General features: G+C 40.5%; 1 protein-coding gene across 2 annotated transcripts in view; it reads left to right on the plus strand.

Moving 5' to 3' along the window:
* Positions 1 to 19,662, plus strand: part of XKR6 (XK related 6) — a 330,521-nt gene extending 310,859 nt beyond the window's left edge. Inside the window, exons 2-4 of one of the 2 annotated variants that reach the window (XM_069728383.1) lie at positions 10,434 to 10,630; positions 15,884 to 16,185; positions 16,615 to 19,662. In XM_069728383.1, the coding sequence (XP_069584484.1) occupies positions 10,434 to 10,630; positions 15,884 to 16,185; positions 16,615 to 16,848 (733 nt within the window). In that variant the 3' untranslated portion in view covers positions 16,849 to 19,662. Of the gene's footprint in view, positions 1 to 10,433; positions 10,631 to 15,883 lie in introns of both variants that reach the window. The other variant, XM_069728381.1, reaches the window with a different exon arrangement.
* The last annotated feature ends 3,569 nt before the right edge of the window (positions 19,663 to 23,231 follow it).

Here is a 23,231-nt window from a genome sequence, read left to right on the forward strand (position 1 = left end):
CCCCAGTAGAGATATGTTCAGGAACCTTTCTCCATGTTATCACCCCTCTTATCAATCATAGCCTGTTACGGTAATCACTCCCCATGAGCAGCCACTCTTGGTATCATCAGAAGGAGAACAGGAACTTTTCTTCATGCTATCACCCCTCTTATTAATCATAGTTTGTTACGGTCTTCTCCTCCTGTGCAGCATCAAAATGCTGTAACAATTCCCCACATACGGTCTTTATTGACCTTATGGGGAGGAATACAGGAACTTTTCTCCATGTTATCACCCTTTTAATTATCACAGTCTGTTACTGTAAATATCCTCAATGTACAGGCTACATTGACCCCAGTAGGGATATATTCAGGAACTTTTCTCCCCCTCTTAAAGATCGCAGCCTATTACTGTAATCACTCCACATGTAAAACCTCTATTGTCCTTATGAAGAGAGATATAAGAACTTTTCTCCATGTTATCACCCCTCTTACCGGTCACAACCTGTTACTGTAATCATTCCCCATGAGCAGCCTCTATTGTCATTTTCAGAAGGAAAACAGGAACTTTTCATTATGTTATCAACCCTCTTATTAATAATAGCTTGTTATTGTCATCTCCTTCTGTGCAGCCTCACAATATGCCAAGGTGGAGTGTCTTTGGAAAACGGAACCTTTTCATTTTGTTTGTACCCCTCTTACCCATGGACTACAGTGACCCCAGTAGGGATGTATTCAGGAACTTCTCTTCATGTTATCACCCTTTTTCCCACAAACTATTGCTGTCATCTTTTACCCTAAATACAGCTTTCTAGTCACCCCAGGAGGCTATTCAGGAGCTTTTCTTTGTTATCATCTGTCTTAACAAATGGAGAGAATACTGTCTTCTGTTGTCATATATTGTATACAGCTTCTTTTTTTTTTTTTTACTAAATTGTGACATATCAAACTGAACATTTGTTGATTTTGTGACTCAGATCTAGATTGCAGATGCTTTTGGTTTCTTTTGTGATGATTTTGATAAAGATATGTGCAAGTAAACATAGAAATAAGTGACATGTTAAAAATTTTGCACATCCTAAACTATTATTTTTTAAAGAATTGTGCATCTCAGGCTCCGCTTGAGACAAATCTTTTGATTTACTCTTTTTTGGAATTTAATTTTTCTTTATTTGTGGATTTCAAATTTGTGAAAATTTGCCTCTGAACCCCAAGTTGCAAAAGGGATAAATGAAGATTCCTAGTACAAGGCAGGATGTGGCATCAGAAGAAGCACATCAAAGACAGAATCCCAGTGTCTGGTATCGGGTTCTGCGCTTGTGACTGTGACTTTTATCCTGTGACTGTGACTTTTATCCTGAGTGTTCCTTTAAAAGGGACATACCATTTTGTTACTCATCATGTACTGAATTATTGTTCTACCGAGGGAGAAGAAAGTTCTGGCTGAGCTGCCTTTTCCATGTCAAGAAAGCCTCCCAGGGTTCTCGGGCATGAAATGAGGTCAGGAGATTTTGAGAGCAGGCGAGGAACGCTTCGTATTCCCCACGTGCAGCTCCGTTCACGTTGTATTCCTTCTGAAACACCCAGGAAAAGACGAAGTCCTGATCTCTAACCTGAGCGGTTTAATCCCAATCACTGAATAGGGCCGGGGATCTTAATTAACTCCCGTAATCTTGTACGCTGTTTGCCATCACTGATAACGCTATTCCTTGGATTTTGGAAAATGCACAGAAGGAGAAGAAATTGAGTCTTACACTGAGCTGTGCAGCTTAAGGAGCCAATGAAAGAAACAGATACAAATCTCAGAGAGGAAAAGAAAAGCTTTATCTGTTCCCAGACAGCCAAAAAACCCACAGGTCTTATGTAAAAGGCTGTGACTCCTCGCGAGGACATGATTGTACCTACACCATGAACATACTAATCACTGCCGAAAATTCATACCATATCCTATTACAGGGACCTAATCAATAGTTAGCACATACATTGCCATAAAGGGCATGTACATGTCTATAACATACAGAAATAATCTATAGAAATACCAATCTGTCATGTATATTACTGATCCTGAGCTCCACTCTGTATTATATTCCAGAGCTGCACTCACTATTCTGCTGGTGCAGTCACTGTGTACATACATTACATTACTGATCCTGAGCTACACTCTGTATTATACTCCAGAGCTGCATTCACTATTCTGCTGGTGCAGTCACTGTGTACATACATTACATTACTGATCCTGAGTTACATCCTGTATTATATTCCAGAGCTTCACTCACTATTCTGCTGGTGGAGTCACTGTGTACATACATTACATTACTGATCCTGAGTTACATCCTGTATTATATTCCAGAGCTGCACTCACTATTCTGCTGGTGCAGTCACTGTGTACATACATTACATTACTGATCCTGAGTTACATCCTGTATTATATTCCAGAGCTGCACTCACTATTCTGCTGGTGCAGTCACTGTGTACATACATTACATTACTGATCCTGAGTTACATCCTGTATTATACCCCAGAGCTGCACTCACTATTCTGCTGGTGCAGTCACTGTGTACATACATTACATTACTGATCCTGAGTTACATCCTGTATTATACTCCAGAGCTGCACTCACTATTCTGCTGGTGCAGTCACTGTGTACATACATTACATTACTGACCCTGAGTTACATCCTGTATTATACCCCAGAGCTGCACTCACTATTCTGCTGGTGCAGTCACTGTGTACATACATTACATTGCTGATCCTGAGTTACCTCCTGTATTATACTCCAGAGCTGCACTCAATATTCTGCTGGTGCAGTCACTGTGTACATACATTACATTACTGATCCTGAGTTACATCCTCTATGAGGCCAGTCTCACATGTCCAGATAATTCCGGTATCGGAAAAATCAGTACCGGAATTATCCGTGTCCGTGTGTCGGTGCGTTTAAGTGGCACATCAGTGTGGCACACGTGCGGCATCCGTGTGCCGCCCGTGTGGCGACTGGGTACCACACGGAGCGTGCAGGAGACAGCGCTAGAGATAAGCGCTGTCCCCTGCATCTGGTGCTCAAGCCGCCATTCATATCTTCTCTCCAGCAGCGTTTGCTGGAAAGAAGATATGAAAAATCCTGTTTTCTTTTTTTTTCGTGATTAAAATAAAGATCCCTGTCCCCACCCCCTCCCACCCCCTTTGCGCCCGCCCGCTGTTAATAAAATACTCACCCGGCTCCCTCGCAGTGTCCTGTCCTCGCCGCAGCTTCTCCTGTATGAGCGGTCACGTGGTGCATTCCATTACAGTGATGAATATGCGGCTCCACCCCTATGGGAGGTGGAGCCGCATATTCATGACTGTAATCGGCGGCCCCACGTGACCGCTCATACAGGAGAAGCTGCGGCGAGGACAGGACACTGCGAGGGAGCCGGGTAAGTATTTTATTAACAGCGGGCGGGCGCACAGGGGGTGGGAGGGGGTGGGGACAGGGATCTTTATTTTAAACACGAAAAAAAAAAAAAAAGGATTTTTCATATCTTCTTTCCAGCAAACGCTGCTGGAGAGAAGATATGAATGGCGGCTTCAGCACCAGTGGGGGGGACAGCGCTTACTGTAGCGCTGTCTCCTGCACGGCACACGGACTGCATACGGACAGCATCCGTGTGCGGTACGTGTTTTACATGGACCCATTGACTTTAATGGGTCCGTGTAATCCGTGCGCTCCCACGAACACTGACATGTCTCCGTGTTTTGCACACGGACACACGGTCCGTGAAAACACGCTGACATGTGCAGAGACACATTGATTTCAATGTGTCTACGTGAGTCAGTGTCTCCGGTACGTGAGGAAACTGTCACCTCACGTACCGGAGCCACTGACGTGTGAAAACGGCCTTATACTCCAGAGCTGCGCTCACTATTCTGTCTGGCATGTGTCACTTTTGTATTTGATATGTTTGTTCTTCCATCAGATATATAGTGCTTTAGATTCTGGTATTGGTAGACATTGTCATTTTTCCATGGATGAATCCACAGTTTCGGTCCCTCCACCCTATTTAGCTGTATGATTTTCTGACTTTTAATGCAAGTGATCCTGAGCAGTAATGATCATTTCTTGCATTATTATCAGTTGAATACATTGACACGTGATTTTTTCTTACTCGGGGTGAGTAGAAGCCTTTATGCTTTATCTGATGCATTTTCTACTTTTAAAAAACATTTAAATTTCCCTGGAGAATTTTATTTGCAGCTCATGATAAATTCTATGAAAATTGGTTGCCCCCAGAGTAGAATGTTACCTTTCACTTAGAGCCTGTAATAAGCTTTCCCTGAGGATCTCCGCAGCTTAATCTATTTGCAAAATGTTTAACCTCAGCATAGCAAGTGTCTAATCAGGCAGCCATGAATATGGAAAATAAAACTCCAACATTTGTACAATATGGAGACTGCTGAGTCCGAGGGAAATGCGGAGATCACATTTCCAGGAGGTCACATCCAGACAGATCCAAGATAGCATAGAGCAGAGAGGAGCAGATGTATTAATGTATTCATTGTGGCATTTCAGAAAAACGCAAGGCAATTAAAGTTGGGGGGTAGGGGAATATAGAAAGAGCCAAGTATTGGGCTATCAGAAAGACACAATGAGCATGGATCAGGAGGAGTCAATAAGAAAGATCCACTAAGCACCGATGAGGTGGAGTACATCAGGAAGAGATAGTCAACTAGAAAGAGCCACCATGCACCAATCAGGAGTCAATCAGAAAGAGACACCATGCACCAATCAGGAGTTAACCAGAAAGAGACACCATGCACCAATCAGGAGTTAACCAGAAAGAGACACCATGCACCCATCAGGAGTCAACTAGAAAGAGACACCATGCACCAATCATGAGTCAACCAGAAAGAACCACCATGCAACAATCAGGAGTCAACCAGAAAGAGCCATTGTGTACCAATCAGGAGTCAACCAGAAAGAGCCATTGTGCACCAATCAAGAGTTAACCAGAAAGAGCCACAGCACCCTGATCAGGTGAAGTCAACCAGAAAGAGCCACCATGCACCAATCAGGAGTTAATCAGAAAGCACAACCATTCATGAATCAAGAGAGGATCAGAAAGAGCCACAGCACCCTGATCAGGTGAAGTCAACCAGAAAGAGCCACCATGCACCAATCAGGAGTCAACCAGAAAGCAAAACCATTCATGAATCAGAAGTCAACCTGAAAGAGCCACCATGCACCAATCCGGAGAGAATCAGAAAGCGCGACCATTCATGAATCAGGAGAGAATCAGAAAGAGCCACCATGCACCAATCACGAGAGAATCAGAAAGAGCCACCATGCACCAATCAGGAGAGGATCAGAAAGAGCCACCATGCACCAATCATGAGAGAATCAGAAAGAGCCACCATGCACCAATCACGAGAGAATCAGAAAGAGCCACCATGCACCAATCACGAGAGAATCAGAAAGAGCCACCATGCACCAATCAGGAGAGAATCAGAAAGAGCCACCATGCACCAATCAGGAGAGAATCAGAAAGAGCCACCATGCACCAATCACGAGAGAATCAGAAAGAGCCACCATGCACCAATCACAAGAGAATCAGCAAGAGCCACCATGCACCAATCAGGAGAGGATCACAAAGAGCCACCATGCACCAATCAGGAGAGAATCAGAAAGAGCCACCATGCACCAATCAGGAGAGGATCAGAAAGAGCCACCATGCACCAATCAGGAGAGAATCAGAAAGAGCCACCATGCACCAATCACGAGAGAATCAGAAAGAGCCACCATGCACCAATCACGAGAGAATCAGAAAGAGCCACCATCCACCAATCAGGAGTCAACCAGAAAAAGCCACCATCCACCAATCAGGAGTCAACCAGAAAAAGCCACCATCCACCAATCAGGAGTCAACCAGAAAGAGATGAGGTGCACCAATTAGGAAGAGTCAATCTGCACCTATCAGAAAGAGCTGATCGATATTTATAAGAAGGCACGAGTCCTGCACTCAACTCACACCATTCTGAAGAGCCGACCTCCGAGCTAGAGTAGTAGACCCCCCACCTATCAGAAAAGCCAACTGGCACCTAATAGGAGGATCTGACTGAAATCCCTCTGAATCCATTTGTTTGGCAATATTCTAGTAAATAGTACTTTCGATGGTATTGGTGAGTAGGGTCACCTATTACATTATACCCCCTATATACAGTATAGGTAATATGTTGGTAGCTTAATCATTCAGCCCCCCAGGAATCATTAGTGTCAGGGACCCTGGTTCTCATTCTGTACAATCTGTGAGGTTTCAGTAGTCAGACCCCACCAATGTCAGTGATACATGTTATATTCTGCAATGTCCCTTTAAGCTTACTACTAATTACTAATCACAGATATCTGCCAAGGAATCTATCAAGAAATATTGAATTATTCTGCAGCGCCACCACAGGGGAAAAGAGGAACTACATGTCGCCAATTAACCTCAATGGGTTTTTCCACATAATTCATGTAACTCAGGTCCTCCAGCACAAGAGACGCCTTTTACAACTACTCGTCACTTAGAGAATCTTTTTTTTTTTAAAAAAAGAAAACTCCTTGTCGAATTGATATTGCAAGAGTTTAAAGAACACCAGAGAGAAACTCCTTGCGTCATGCTCCGTGACTATGGGGTTAGTTACATGTACACAATGAATACTTCATCGTAGCTTCATCTATCTCTGTAGTAAGAATCTCTCTTAAAGTGGAGTAAATCTTTATCTTTATTCTTAGTTAACTGCTAATTAGTTAAATTAATCTTCTGATATTTGGATTTGTCTGAAATATTTTCCTTTTGCTCTCCTGGCAGCAGTCTCCGGATAACTCATTATTTTGTTAAGTGTGTTCATTACACTTGATATATTACAATCTCCTGGCATTACATAGCATCATGTATTCAGGCAAATTGTAACAGATTAATGGAAGCCTAGGCCTGGCCAAGATATTACTTGTACAGTAAATTGTAAGAAGGATTTAATAGTCCATGATAAGATTTAGAATGATAGTAATACAACTGTGAAACGCGTTGGTGCGTAGCATCTGTTGTCTGCCAGGAAGGGATTCCACAACTCCGTATTGTCACCATCCATGGTCAAAAGAAGCAGAAAAAATTGCCGGGCCAGAGATGAGTCAAAAAAACAGACTTGACAATGGTGTGAGAGGAGCACAGCTGATGGAAGTGTTTGTAATGTCACACAGCTAAACTCAGCTGGGCTTTCATTATTTGAAAATTTTAAGTAATCTCTTCCATCACTTTTTAATCAAACAGGAGGTTAGATCAAGCTGTATGCTTACATCTCACACACTGAGAAACCTTGCTCTAAGCTCTGGTGGAGGCGTGTTCTTTTCCTGCTGTATTGCTTCCTGCTTCTGATTGGGTAACTCATAAAGAGAGAAGAAGTACACGCCCCCAATGAAAGCTATCTGATAACGCCCACTTGGGCTTATGGAATAGTTAACTCATTAGGTGGCAAATAGAAAGTTTGCTAATATCTCCACAACAGAGAGTCGTAATTAAAAAAACAAACATTTTATTCTGCTCCACTGATACTATTACATCAAACGTCCAGTTCAGCACGAAAAATTTGGTGAAAAGTCCTCTTTAAAGCCCTAGAATATACGTTTGGAGCATTAAGCACCAGAAACTTTATGGAAAGTCTCGGCAGCACCTGGTAGATTTTCTAGCTGTTGCGGAAGTCTGCGACTCTACTTATCACAAATATTAATGTTTCAGAGGATTTACTTTCACAGAAGACGAACCACCGTTTCAAATCACATTGAGTGGTTGGAGTGTTTTTTTTTTCTGTAGGGAACAAGCACGCGCATTCAACAATTTATTCAGCAGGATCCGCGCATGCGCCACTCTCTGTATCAGGAATTGGGGATGAACATAGCGCGAAAGAAACCAGATTAGTATAGTAATGGGGTGTTGCATCTTTAAGAGCAAAATGACTCTGGAGCCTAATAATAATGAATAATCATCATCATAAAGTGCATATTTCAGGATTGGTGTCCTCTTATGTTTGGACCAGTTGGTCACTGGTTCTTAAAGGTGTTGATGGTATATTTTCCGGGATACACATGGTGTGAATGAATTTCTCATCTGGACTATGCATCTGTCATTATTATCTTGGGTCGCCACCTGGTGGCCAAAGTTAAAAAAAATAAATACATAGCCATAGCCTTTTTCTATTGGACAGCTCACAATTTTCCAGGATTTTGTTTTTAGATTTAAAGGGATTCTCACTCATCTCCAGCTTCCAAAAGGGACGGTGAGATGCACTTACATTGTTACATCAACGTATGTCTGTCAGGTTGCATGTACGGCCGGCAGGTATCATGCCCCCGATATTATATTATGACTAGCTATTGAACCCGTTCTACGCCCGGGTGGCGAGCATTTATATTGGTATATGGTCTCCATCCTGGTATGTGCTGCTCCATCCTGCGCCCCCATTCTGTCATGTGCTGCTCCCATCCTGCTCCCCCATCCTGTCATGAGCTGCTCCATCCTGCATCCCCATCCTGTCATGAGCTGCTCCATCCTGCGTCCCCATCCTGTCATGAGCTGCTCCATCCTGCGTCCCCATCCTGCGCCCCCATCCTGTCATGTGCTGCTCCATCCTGCATCCCCATCCTGTCATGAGCTGCTCCATCCTGCGCCCCCATTCTGTCATGTGCTGCTCCATCCTGCTCCCCCATCCTGTCATGTGCTGCTCCATCCTGCGCCTCCATCCTGTCATGAGCTGCTCCATCCTGCATCCCCATCCTGTCATGAGCTGCTCCATCCTGCGTCCCCATCCTGTCATGAGCTGCTCCATCCTGCGTCCCCATCCTGCGCCCCCATCCTGTCATGTGCTGCTCCATCCTGCGTCCCCATCCTGTCATGAGCTGCTCCATCCTGCGCCCCCATTCTGTCATGTGCTGCTCCCATCCTGCTCCCCCATCCTGTCATGTGCTGCTCCATCCTGCGCCTCCATCCTGTCATGAGCTGCTCCATCCTGCATCCCCATCCTGTCATGAGCTGCTCCATCCTGCGTCCCCATCCTGTCATGAGCTGCTCCATCCTGCGTCCCCATCCTGCGCCCCCATCCTGTCATGTGCTGCTCCATCCTGCGTCCCCATCCTGTCATGAGCTGCTCCATCCTGCGCCTCCATCCTGTCATGAGCTGCTCCATCCTGCGTCCCCATCCTGTCATGAGCTGCTCCATCCTGCATCCCCATCCTGTCATGAGCTGCTCCATCCTGCGTCCCCATCCTGTCATGAGCTGCTCCATCCTGCATCCCCATCCTGCGTCCCCATCCTGTCATGTGCTGCTCCATCCTGCGTCCCCATCCTGTCATGAGCTGCTCCATCCTGCGCCTCCATTCCGTCATGTGCTCCTTCCATCCTGCACCCCCTTTCTGTCATGTGCGGATTCTGTGCACACACTACCTGATTCCTTTCCGCCGCCATTTTCTTGGTCCTCCTGCTGCCGGAATCGGGGCCTGCGCAGTCCGCGGTTTCCGGAACCATTTTCTTGAAGACACACTGCATTGTGTCTTCAAGAAAATGGCGCCGGAAAGCGCGGACTGCGCAGGTGCTGATTCCGGCAGCAGGAGGACCAAGAAAGTGGCGGCGGAAAGGAATCAGGTGGCGTAAGTAACAAATTGCTGTGGCATGAACTGCACAGCATCATCAGGGCGCAATCATGTCCACAGTGTCCCCACGTCCGGGTTACGGATCATAAATGTCCCCCTGCTCCCGGCAGTCCGTGCTTTCCGGCGCCATTTTTTTTTCCTGACACTGGCTATAATGTAACACTAGGAGCGTCGCGCCTGCACAGTCTATAAAGGCTTCGGACAGAGTGACGCTCCCAGCGTTATATTATAGATGAATAGGACAGGATATCTGCTGGCCATCTACGATGTATCCTGTCCTGTTGATGCAACATTACCATTGCCTCTTACTTCCTTATGCAGGAATAGGAGGTTATGGAGAATCCCTTTAAAACTTCCAAGACATGCTTGGACAGGTAGTCTATAGAATGTTGTTACACCTTTTGTTAAGAAATAAAAGTATAAAGCAAGATAATGAAATATTATATTATATATAATATTATTATTATGGCTAAAATGTGACACATCTTTTATTTTTATGTATATAAATATATATGCACACTTACATATGGTAGGAAGTTTCCTTTTTTGTTAGTAAAGTCCCCTGATCATAACTGATCTCTGTAATCCATGGAGGAACCGTATGATTTCTCAACAGTGCACCCGCAGGACAAATAAAGTATTACACCAATCCATAGGAATTAATTCATCGTAATTCATAAATGACCTAATTTTAGGAAAATATCTCTGAGTTTCAGTTCTGCTTTTATTCTACATCAGTTACATAGACATTTATCGCGAGGATGTGATCATGACGATTGTTTTACTTTTTCCTCTAGATACATTCGGACCATGTACCTGGGCATTCAGAGCCAGAGGCAAAAAGAACATCAACGTCGGTTTTATTGGGCTATGATGTATGAATATGCAGATGTCAACATGTTACGCCTCCTGGAGACCTTCCTGGAGAGCGCCCCCCAACTGGTGCTACAAGTCTGCATAATGATACAGAAGAACCGCGCGGACACCCTTCCATGTGAGTAGATGTCATCATTGCAACTGTTATCTCAAAGATTAAGGGGTTGGATAATTGGCAAAAAATACTTGTAAAAATTGTATCAACGAATACAAATATTAGATAACCAATCATGAAGTCAAGTCCAGCTTTGGATAACCCGGACTTTTTAAAAAAAAAGTTTCTAAACTTTTGCAACAATTTATTTCAACATCAGTGTTCTCAAAAATGAAGCAAATTTTTTTTAATTGCAGTGTTGAGGAGGGTATATATATTCACAGAATAAAAGTGACGCAAAAAAAAAGCAAAAAAAACAATGCCTGATGAAGGGAGCCAAGTAGTCTTGAAAGCTTGCAATTTGTTACCATCTTCTCAGTTAGCCATTAAAAGGTATCAACCCCTGACGAATCTCAATTCTACATTTTTTTCTAAAAAAAAAAACAAAAAACAAACCCAAAAGCCATTGTTTTTTTTTTTTATTTCATCACACAAGGAATTATTTCAGCATGTTTTTCAGTGGTAGTCCTCAAGATGCTGAAGACCCAGAGCGCATGTTCCATGTATCCTCCTTACCATTGAGAACATTGGGGCCTGCAGTTGAGGGTTAGAAAATACTTCAGATATTATTCCTCATTATTTTTTATTTTGTTTTTGTTGCATTTGATATAGCGGATGCTTTTTTTTAAATCCAGTTTCTATGTTAAAAAAAAAAACAGCCGGAGATATTTCAGCACACGCTGAAAGTCAGAATTCAATCACGCCGTCCGCGCTCCCTGTGGGCAGAAGGTAGTGACAATGTGATAGTCTGGTGAGAAATAAGAGTGGCCGGCAATAATAGACGAGGTGTGGATATTTCCAACACATCTCAGTGGTATGGTGTGTAGTCATAGAAGGAACATCGAAACACAAAGAGGAACAAAGTACTGTCAATTTACTGAGTAAAAATTACAAAGAGGTCTCACTCTCTACTGCTCGCCAACTGATTGTACGAGCAACATAAAATAGAATGGACAACTCGACATTCCGGCCGGTAATTATGGCAGCCTGTGATGATGGCTTCTAAGACACACTAACCACAAAGAGACGGTCCCTTTTTTAGCCCCACCAGGACTTCTTTTGTTTCCTGTTGGGCAGTCAACCCAAGCGTAATACTGCAAAAACATTCCAGGCACTTTATAGTGTATTTTGTGGCTGTGGGTACGTGTCGGTGTGATCTTGAGTAGTTCTTAGGTGCCACTCCTTAACTGTCCTGGGTATGTAGGAGTAAAGCATAATGTTTCCTCGATTGGGCGGAGTGTGTGCATTCAGGGTTAGCATGAGAATGTGGTCTAGATTATTTAGCTGCTGGTTTCCCTCCACTCAGGGGTTAGTTGCAGAGGGAAAGTCAGCCGGCACATTTCTAGTATGGCTGTAAATGGATCATTTGCATTAACTTCCTACAAAGAGACAAAACCTTTAAAGGGGTTATCCGGGACTAAATTATTTTTGACTGTGAGCCCAAAAGCTAACAGGCAGGTGACTATATGTCTGATCTATCTGACGCAAGCTAAGAGCGTTGACCGACCTGCTTCTGATCTGCTCAGTTGACGGGAAGTGACTGCTGTCGTCATGCTGATTGACAGCCACCTCCTGTAAAGTTATACAGCGGTGAGCCGGCTGTCAATCAGCATGACATCAGCAGTCACACCCTGTCAACAGAGCTGCTCTGTCAACAGTGGAAAAAGCAGAATCGCCGGTAGGATTGCTCTGAGATGGCAGAGATCTGTGCTGGGCAGAATAAGCAGATTGTTAGCAGCTACCTGCCTGTATGTTTTTAGTAAAAAAAAGCAGTATATTCATGGATAACACCATTTAAGTTGTCCCCTTTAGCCTGAATTAGTTTTGTGATTATCACGTGTTTATTTTATGTCTTTTGTAGTGTGACGTGCACACACATGGTTGTGTGTGCAGGACTGGCAAGTATAGTTCATAAGTGACACCCCCTACCTGTCCTGGCATAGTATTTTATTAAAGCCAGACTGAGGGGAATGTGTAAATATGTCATTGGCGTGGAAAAGCAGATGTGAACTGGACCTGAGTAAATTAGGTGCTGGTTTCCGTCCACTTGGGGTCAATCAGATAGTAGATGTTAATGTAAGGTGGCAGCTGGACAGTTCCTGTACGGGAGATATGTGTCACTTAGGTGGTTAGCCTCGATGATGTGCAGCCCAGAAAAGCAGGCACCAGCACCGTTAGTGTGGAGAGAGTTTTCTAATGGGCATGGATTTTCGGTCCGGGTTTTAGGAACGGCAAGAAGAGCTGGGTGGGAATGGTCGTTCCCATTCTCACTTCCAGGATTTAAATGGCATATTTAAGGCAGCTAACCAGCCTCAGTGGTGTCTGTGGGTGAGAGGTGAAAGACCTCTTGGTGCTCAGCACCTTGACAGGAGAGAGTTGGACATGTAAATGGTTTTGTTTTTCTTATACTGATTTGTTCTCCGGAGAAAAGCTGTTTTGCACCAAGCAATTTCATGCCTGTGCCAACCTCACCTGCTATCAGAGAGCGTGAAGCCCTATGCTTGTCTACCTGTTAGAGGCCAAGAGTGAGGGCCTAGAACACTTATAGGATGGTGTCCCTATCCAGGTTACAGCAGATCTGAGCTTGTTTCTGTGAACTGCTGAGTAGGAGCTGTCCTGTTAGCAAGCTTGAGCAGGGGAAGATGAAGCTTTGAGGAACGCAGGGAGAGCAGGTGAAGTGTGTCACCACAGTGGGGGGGATGTCAACCCTGGAAGAGGTATAAAGTTCTGGGATGACAAGACCACACACTGGAAGGCCTAGGCTGAGGAACCAGAACTAAGGGCGATGGCTTGCAATTGCAGGAAGTAATGGTCAGAGTGAGAGTGAACTGCTAAGGAAATGGAGAGTATGACAAGTCAGAGAGATGGGCTGAGTAGTGACAGTCCAGTGAGAGGGAAGCAGAAGAGGAAGGCTCTCCCTAGAGATGAGAGTCGTTGCTGTCATTTGTAAATAAGCTTCAGCGAAACACTTTGTCATGATTCAGTTTTGGATTTGTGGGAGCTCTGGGGCCGCTATAAATTAAATGTAACTTTTTTCCTTTCAGGCCAGCAAGGGTTAATGTTAGTTTCCCCTTGCTGGCAGCTGCTTTGTTGCTAGTCAGCTGATGTGGGTGGTGACCACTCTCTCCGTCCTTTAAATAGTCGCATGACCCATCAGCTGACTGTCGTTGATAAGAGTATTCTATGTTGACCAAGCCTGGAGTACAGAGCTCTCTGGTAACAGTAGTGAGTCTGCTGTGTTCGTGAAGTTCGTGGTCCTGGTGCCCTACCCTCTGCTGTGTGGTGTTTTGCAGCAGAGACAGTTGTTACATATTAGTTCCCCTCTATCTGTCTGTCTTGTGTTTTGTCTCTCTCCCTGTGTTGTTTATTATCTGCAGTGGTGAGGCTAGCGTCCTTGACGGCCAGTGTACTAGCCAGGGATTAGTGTGGTGACAATCAGGGACTAGGTACGTCACGGCAGCGGAGGGAAGGACCCGCTTACGGTGTTAGGGGAGTTTATGGACAGGCTCAGGTTGGAGTTCAGTAGGTGTCTCCATCCTTCGTTCCCTATGGTTAGGGCCTTCCTCACCCCATTCCATCCCATTATAGGTATAATTTGTGTTGTCCGCTGGACTTTATCTTGTGCTTCGTGACACAGTCCCCGACTACCTCTTACAGGTGAGGTAATGGGTACCTCTACATTTAGAATTGCCTAAATTCTTTCTTTGGCATGCATTGATCCCAATATTTCTGCCTATCATAGTGCTGACTTCTCACCTCATTATCTTCCAGTCGAAAAACAAATGCCAAAATGACCCTTGTGGTCCAGCGTAGGATCAGGCCAAGTAAGCTAGGTTAGATATTTCTGAAGACATTGTGATCTCGAATTAATGTTCTTTGCTGAGTGGTAGACTAAGCTAGAAATAAATAATCTCACCGTGGTTTATATAGATGGTGAGAATACAGGTCAAGGTTTAGACCATGCGTAGTGGAAATTACCTGGTGGTTCGGGTGATCTCCGAGTATTTGTTAGTGTTCGGGGGTTTAAGTTTTCATCACCTAAGCTGAATTATTTACAGCTATTAGCCAGGCTGAGTACATGTGGGGGTTGCCTGGTTGCTAGGGAATCCTCACATGTAATCAAGCTGTCTAGTCTGGTACGGACTGGGGCTGAAATTCAGTCCTGGCATTTGAAATCACACAGGTCCATGTTGTCCCCGTCCCCATGAACCAGATGGGATATATTACTAATATTACCCTGGATGGAGGAAAAGGAGATTTTCTACAAGACCAATATTTCTAATGATGCCCATGGCCTGCTAGGGAAAGTTACGGAGTCAGCAACTTTGTGCTCCATCACAACTCTTAACAATGTGGGTGTCTTGAGAACACCGATTCTGTTAACAACATAGCAGCCAAGGAGGCCCATGACCAGACACGCCCTTCTGGCATTTGCCAGATGGCCAGTCCGGCCCTGTGTCTAGTAGCTGTAAATCATTCAGCTGCCGAGATGAAAATTTAATCTCCGAACACTAACAAATACTCGGAGATCACCCGAGCGTGCTCGGGAAAACCCGAGCAACGAGTATACTCGCTCATCACTAATTGGCAGTAATGCTTGAATGCGACTAGTGACTTTTTTTATCTCTAATGGCTCATACTCACTTGCGAGAAACTCGGATGAGTCTCGTGCGGCAATAACCGGCACTCAGGATCGGAGCGTGCAGCTGCATATATTCCTATGCGGCCGCACGCTCCGATCTGAGTGCAGCGCCGGGTATTAACATGCGAGACTCATCTGAGTTTCTCGCAAGTGAGTATGAGCCCTTAAGGAGAGATCTGGAAAAGTGGTGAAGAAGTAAAATGCTCGTTGTGTTAGAAAGTTATTATTGAATGTTTAGAAGGTTTCTCCAAGTTGGACAATCCCGACTTGTGTGAAGGTTCTTTTGATGATAGGCTGATTGCAAAGGATCTTCTGGTTGAGACCTCTTGTGATCATCTGTGATCTGCGTAGAAACCTAGCAGTGACCTATAGTGCAGGACAGGACTGAATGAGCACTCCGTGGCGAGAGATGATTTTTGTAGTCTCTCTCGACTCCACTCTAACTCAAATTTCAATAATAGGGAGTATAACAACTTTCTAATTGCTTTTTCTTGCAGAAATTGAAAAAGTGAATGTATATATTACATAGATCAATGTCATTGACCTTTGTCTGTTGTTTGACTACTTTCTGGCAGGTGTTTCCTCTGTGGCTTCCCTGATGTCCCTAGCTTGGGTGCTAGCCTCCTATCACAAGCTCCTACGGGACTCCCGGGATGATAAGAAGAGTATGAGCTACAGAGGGGCACTTATTCATCTCTTTTGGCGACTTTTCACCATATCATCTCGAGTTATATCTTTTGCCCTCTTTGCTTCAATCTTCCAGCTCTACTTTGGGATCTTTGTAGTAGTTCACTGGTGCGTCATGGCCTTCTGGATCATTCATGGTGGGACAGACTTCTGTATGTCGAAATGGGAGGAGGTCCTCTTCAACATGGTGGTAGGAATTGTGTACATTTTTTGCTGGTTTAACGTCAAGGAAGGCCGGACTCGATATAGAATGTTTGCTTATTACACTGTTATTCTGACAGAGAATGCTGCCTTGACGTTCCTATGGTATCTCTACAGAGACCCTGACACAACTGACTCCTTTGCCGTGCCAGCACTGTGTTGTGTTTTTCTTAGTTTCGCAGCCGGGATCGCATTCATGCTTCTCTACTATGGTGTGCTGCATCCCATGGGGCCACGAGCTAAGATATTTGCCAGCTCCTGTTGCGCCGAGCTGCTCTGGGGCATTCCTTTGCCCCCTGATGTTGAGCCCATGGCACCCCAAACCCCTGGGCACCGAGGGGGCCAGGCAACGCCCACCAGAGCGGTGGCGGAGCAACAGGACGATCTAGCAGCTGACACATGCTTGCCCGTTTTCCAGGTGAGACCAATGGTGCCATCAACTCCATCTGGGCGCCCTTATTACCAAGAGGGGCCCCTCATAAAGATCGACATGCCAAGAAAACGATACCCAGCTTGGGATGCTCATTTCGTTGACAGACGATTGAGAAGGACTATCAACATTCTTCAATACGTCACCCCAACAGCTGTAGGTATAAGATATAGAGACGGTCCTCTCTTGTACGAGCTTCTCCAGTACGAGTCTTCTCTTTAGTGCTCCGAACCCAGAGGAACCTTATTTTTGTTTACGAGAAACACAGTTCAATGAGAAAAAAAACAAACAACAAAAAAAAAAAACGTAACACAAAGAGAGAGCTTGTCCCAAGCTTCATTTATGGTCGCTATATGTATACAAAGATATTCTCTATGTTTTGTAAGTAAAAAGAAAAAAAATACGAAGACTAACCTTTGGTGTTTTACACACGAGAAACAGTATTGAAACATCCACAAAACTATCCAGGGTGGAGAAATGAAGTCTCCGCTCCGTATTTTATACATTGTACACCAAGTGTAGAGAATTCATGGGACTGGTGCTGATAGAACAAACTAACCTTCAACTGCCTTATGCCCTTTGGTGCTGAGTTTCATTAACTACTGTCACCTCTCTAATGCAAAACCGGTGGTTATTCAAGTCAAGAAAGCGATGAAGCCTTTTGTTTGGTTTTGTTTTTGACTATTTTTTTTTTAATGTTTTAAATTTCTTTCGTCTACTGCTACTTTTACGAGGCCAAGATCGGAGATCGGAACGCGTTTCGCAACGAAGAGGGACCTTGTGTGCTCGGTTGCTTAACCCTTTCACTGCTGGGCCTCTCCCAACAACAGCCAAAGGGTTAAACAACAACAACAACGGGGGTGGGGGGGAGAAAAAAAAAAGGCGCTATGTGATGGTCAGCTGTATTCCGCTTGCACTGAATTCACATAGTAATACCATTTTTACTTCCAAAAAAAAGAACAACAACACAAAAGGAAATAAAAAAAAAAACGAAGACTAACAACAGTTGACCTTTTGATCAGAAACACCAAAAAAAAAAAGAAAAAAAACTGTTACAAGGAAAGAAAGAAAGAAAAAAAGAATAAAAAAAAATCAGTAATAATTAAACTCAGCATGGTAGCAAAAAGAATGAAGACAATTTAAAGGCACAATACTTGGTTGGTGACTGTAAAATTCAATTTATTCTATTTTCCCGTTGTGTTTTTTTTTTCTTATTATTATTATTTTTAATTTTAAGGTCGTTGTTACAAATTCTCACTAAAGTTCTATCTGTGTCTCATGTTCAATCTGAGCCTTAAGGTGATCTTTAGTGCTATTCTATATTCCTCTAACAGAGATACAATTACTGGTGCTTGTTACTTCTTCTTTCAGTTGTGATTGGCTAAAACCGTTCACATGGTGCATTTTTAGAACTGCGGTGAAATCACAGAAATGAATGAGACAGCTGCTAGAATTTTATTTTTTATTTCACCCGCAGTTCTACAAGATAATATCTCTTTCCGTAAAAGCTTGACGAACAGTACTGTGTTTTTTTAGTTTATCGAACCGATATAACTGAAAAAAAAAAAATTATTTTTACAATTTATTTTTTTATTTTATTTTTATTTATTTTATTTTTTTTACTCTTGTTCATTATATTTTTGTCGTTTTTCTCGGATCAGTGCACAAAACATTCATTTCTGGTGTATTACGGAAAAAAAATGTTTTTTTTTGTGTTTTTTTTTTTGGGGTTCCACAAATTCACACCTCAATAGACTGTATTCCGCGTTCTAGAGTATTGCTCCTTTAAACGGCCATCTTGTTTCAGAGGCATCGTTTCCCACATTCGCTCTACTTGGCAAAATAAAATGAAAAAAAAAAAAAAGTTATAAAAGATATATAAATATATATATACATATATAGAGAGAGTATATTTAACTAAATACTGTTAGTCTTTTCTGTGTGTGCAGTCGAAAGGAGTTTGTTTTCCAAAAACGAAAAAAAAATTCCATCGTTCAATCCGATGTTGAGCCGATCTAGGGAGATGTTCAACATTGTGCGTTGCAGTGAATTTTTTTTTTTTTAATTCTATTTTTTTATAATTTTTTTTAATGCTTTTTCTTACCTTTTATCGTCCTGGTTATTCAACAAGGTGTTGCAAGATGAGATTAAAAAAAAAAAAAAAAAGTGAATAACTACATTTTTTTCTCTCCAAAATATACATTTTTGGATACTTTTCTTTGTGTATCTTCAAGGGATTATGGGAATTTATTCACTGTTTTTATTTTAAGCAAGGGCTGCTTGACAAAAAAATAAATGACGTAGCCTGTCTACCCAAAAAAAAAAGAAAAAATTAAAAGAAAAATGAAGGGTTTTGCTTTAGGTCACACCGTTCTCTAAATTTTCGATCAAATCAATTTAGGTTGTATTTCTACTATTTAAAGTTTTTTTTTTATGGAGTTTACTTTTATGTGTGTATGTGTATGTGTATGTTGTTGTCTTTGTGTGCATGCTATATTTTTTTTTATTATTTTTTTTTTATCTTTGCAAATTCACCAGGGACTGTTTTTGAATACGGTAATCTAGTGCAATACAGTTAGAATAAAAAATTAAAAAATAATAATAATATATCAAGATGGAAATATTAATTAAAGAGGTTTTTCAGGACATGAAAATTGATAGCCAATCAATATATGTGAGTCCATCTCAGCTCATTGAAGGAGCCGCTACATTATTTCCCTTAATAGCTCCATGCTGTCTACTAGTGGCTGTGCCTGGTATTACAACTTAGTCCCATTCCAATGAGCTGAAATAACAGGCACAGCTGCTACTAAACGTATTGAGTCCTTCCTAGAAAAAAGTGAAGATGGTGAAACACTACGGCCCCATAAAATGGCTGATTGGTGGAGTTTCCAAAAATATTTGGCAACTGTGTAAGGAAAATCAGTCCATTTTTTATAAGTCTGGAAAACCCCTTTAAAAGAACTGTCAGGGTTTGTTCACATGTGATGCTTCTTCCCTAATTTTTCATTTTCCTATATATTTTTCTTAAGGTATGGAAAAATATTTTCTTGCAATATTATATATATATATATATATATATATATATACATATATATATATATAATTGATCGTATTCGATTTATTATATTATTGATAACAATTGTTATTTATTATATTTGTTATTTATTATAATTTTGTTTTCATTAATAATAATGTTAATGACAATTATTATTATTACTATTATATTTATTATATTATTTATTATCATTTATTTAATAAAAGATATAGTTGGGTACATATATACATATAATAATAAACATAATATAAAAAATATATAAAATAGTTATTATTACTGTTATTATTATTATTATTATTATATATTTTTATATTTTTATTATATACTGTATATATATAACTTGTTATATTAGAGCTATTATATTATTTATTAATAACAACAACGATTATTATTTATTATATTTGTTATTCATTATCATTTATTTTTTTTATTAACAATGCTAATAACAACAATTATTATTAAATAAATGATAAGAAATAATATAATATATTTTTACCATATATAGATCTAGATATACAATTTGTTATATTAGAGTTATTATATTATTTATTAACAACTATTATTATATTTGTAATGTTATTCATTATCGTTTATTTTTATTAATAATAGCGCTAATAACAATTACTGTTATTATTATTATTAATAATAAATTATAATAAATAATACAATATATTTTATTATATATATAGATCTAGATATACAATGTTATATTAGAGTTATTATATTATTTTTAATAACAACAACTATTATTATTTATTATATTTGTTATGCTATTCAATATCATTTATTTTTCATTAATAATAATGCTAATAACAATTACTATTATTATTATTAAATGAATTATAATAAATGATATACTATATTTTTATTATTTATATAGATCTAGATATACAATTCATTATATTAGTTATTATATTATTTATTAATAACACCAATTATGAATTACTATATTTGCAATGTTATTCATTCTGATTTATTTTTCATTAATAATAATGCTGCTAATAACAATCACTATTGTTATTATTATTATTATTACATTATAAGTAATATAAAAGATATATAATAAATTATATACATATGTATAAATATAATAATAAATATAATATAAAAAATAGATATAATAATTAGTATTACTGTAATTATTATTACCATTATTAAGAAAAAGGGAAAATCACATGTGAACAATCCCTAATTAAAAACAAGAAAACAGACGAATCAGTGCGTAATTATTTGACGGGGGAAACTTCAAAAAAATTGACTAGTAAGTATTAAAAAAAATTATATATTTTGTATTCTGGTGCGTTACCATTTTGGTGAATGCTGAGTATTTTTTGATTGGCTGTGATGATATCATACTCATACATGCAGCTGATGAAATCTGTGTAGCGGGAAAGGGATGAGACTTTGATGATGGTTATAACTAGCGGTCGGCCGCAAGGGGAGGACAGAAAAGATAGGAAGAGAGCCACACAAATGGGCGGCCAAGACAGATGTCGGTTTCGGTGGAGGCGGCCCGCATCTGCCATACATTTATGGGAGGAAAACCCTTTTTAAGGCGGCTATGTTCATAAATTGAATTTGATTCTATTGGGAGCCACTGGTTTATAATGGGATCTATCAGGTTTCCATCAAGTGCTTTTAGTGTCGTTGGAGGAGAGATTACACTACTTTTGGCCGGGAGGCGTCCTAAGGGCCTCGTGGGTTCAGTAAAATATTATCAGGCTGAATGTGACTTTAAGGATGATTTAAGATCAATATCAGATCACAATTATTCTATTTAGAAATGAATATTTTGACTGGTGATTTTCTGGGTCGGACACGACTCGCGATACAGCAAATGTCAATCACACTTCAAAAAAACAAACAATCACTATCTCTGGTGCGGTGCTAGTGTTGCGAACGGGACATTCTTCAAAAGAGGTTCTGCAGCAGCTACTATTAAACCAGTTCATTCAGCAAAATAAGGACTTTCTGCTGTGACCTTAACCCTATGTATACACTGATATATGTCTTAACGAGCTATGTTGGTTGGTCATTAGACTTGGGTACAGTCAGAGGTGGGGGTTACAAAATTCCTTGGAAATTTTTGTGTATCGCGACACTTATCAAATTCGTCTTTTCGACCCGTCCACACCACAAAAACGTCGTCAATATACCTATACCATATAGATATATGTTCATGCCACCACTTATCATCACCTCCTAACACAATGGGAGGAGACCTTCGTGTTTGGAGGTGATGATAAGTGGTGGCATGAACATATATCTATATGGTATAGGTATATTGACGACGTTTTGGTGGTGTGGACGGGTCGAAATAAGGAATTTGATGAGTTCATTAGACATCTTAATGTGAATGATGTGTATCGCGACACTTGCAATATGCCAAAAAGTTCCCCCTACCTGTCTATTAATTACATCTTGTTTACTAACCTAGGGCAAGAAACTTATTATTACCCCAGATTCCACACCCTCTAACTTTACAGAGCTGTAGACCTCGACCTTTGGTGCTTTTTTGCTAAAACCTTTCGTTTAAAACTTTTGTGTTGACGACAATTTCGCAAATCAAATTTTTCGTCAAATTGTACCGACGATCCAATTGGAAAAATAGATATTAAAAAATGATCATCCTGGGTCGTAAATTCTCCATTCTTTCCATAACACAGCGGTCGGAACAGAGCTCCAAATTCTTTAAACCACTTTGGTGCCTAAATGACAACTTGAAAATTTCATCCTCTCGAAATAATACATTTTAAAGAAGAATATTTTTTATTATATATATAATTTTTTTATTTATTTTGTTTTCGAGGCATAGATTGATGGCTTTCATTAGGTACCAAAATAAGAGCAGTATTTTGATTTGGAAATCAGTATTTTTTTTTAAATTGTAATTATAAATAATTTTTATTATATGAAAATAGTTCACAATGGTCTCAAATTAAAAAAATAAATAAATAAATAAAAAACATTCTCACCTTACTGCTCTTCCACTGCTCTGGTTCTCTCTTTTTTGTTCCTAGTCCTTCACTGCTCTTCTCTTCCTACGTTAGTAATTTCATTCCATCTTCATCATGTGACTGCTGCAGCCAATCACTGTAGGAGGTCACCACTGCTGGCAGTGTTTGGCTACAGCGGTCACATGTCTGAAACCACTGAAAAAAAAATAAAAAAGTTAGTGTGGGATGTATTAGAACTGTAGCAGCAGGGAATCTGATTTTTTTTGGGGTACTGACTGAAACATACAGATGTACAAAAATTAAAATCTGGCTGATTAAAGGGCCTTTAGGAGTTGAACTTAAAGGGTTTTTCCAAATTGAAAATATAATAATAATAATAATAATAATAATAATAATAATACATAAATAATAATATAAATAATACATTTTATATATATATATTGATATTAATATATATATTTAAAAAGCTGAAAATGTGATCAAATGAAAAATAAAATAAATAATAATAAAATAAATAATAATAATAATATATATATATATATTAAAAAATCTGAAATGTGATCAAATGAAAAATAAAATAAATAATAATA

Source organism: Ranitomeya imitator, chromosome 5 (genome assembly GCF_032444005.1).
Source record: "Ranitomeya imitator isolate aRanImi1 chromosome 5, aRanImi1.pri, whole genome shotgun sequence".
Taxonomy (NCBI): domain Eukaryota; kingdom Metazoa; phylum Chordata; class Amphibia; order Anura; family Dendrobatidae; genus Ranitomeya; species Ranitomeya imitator.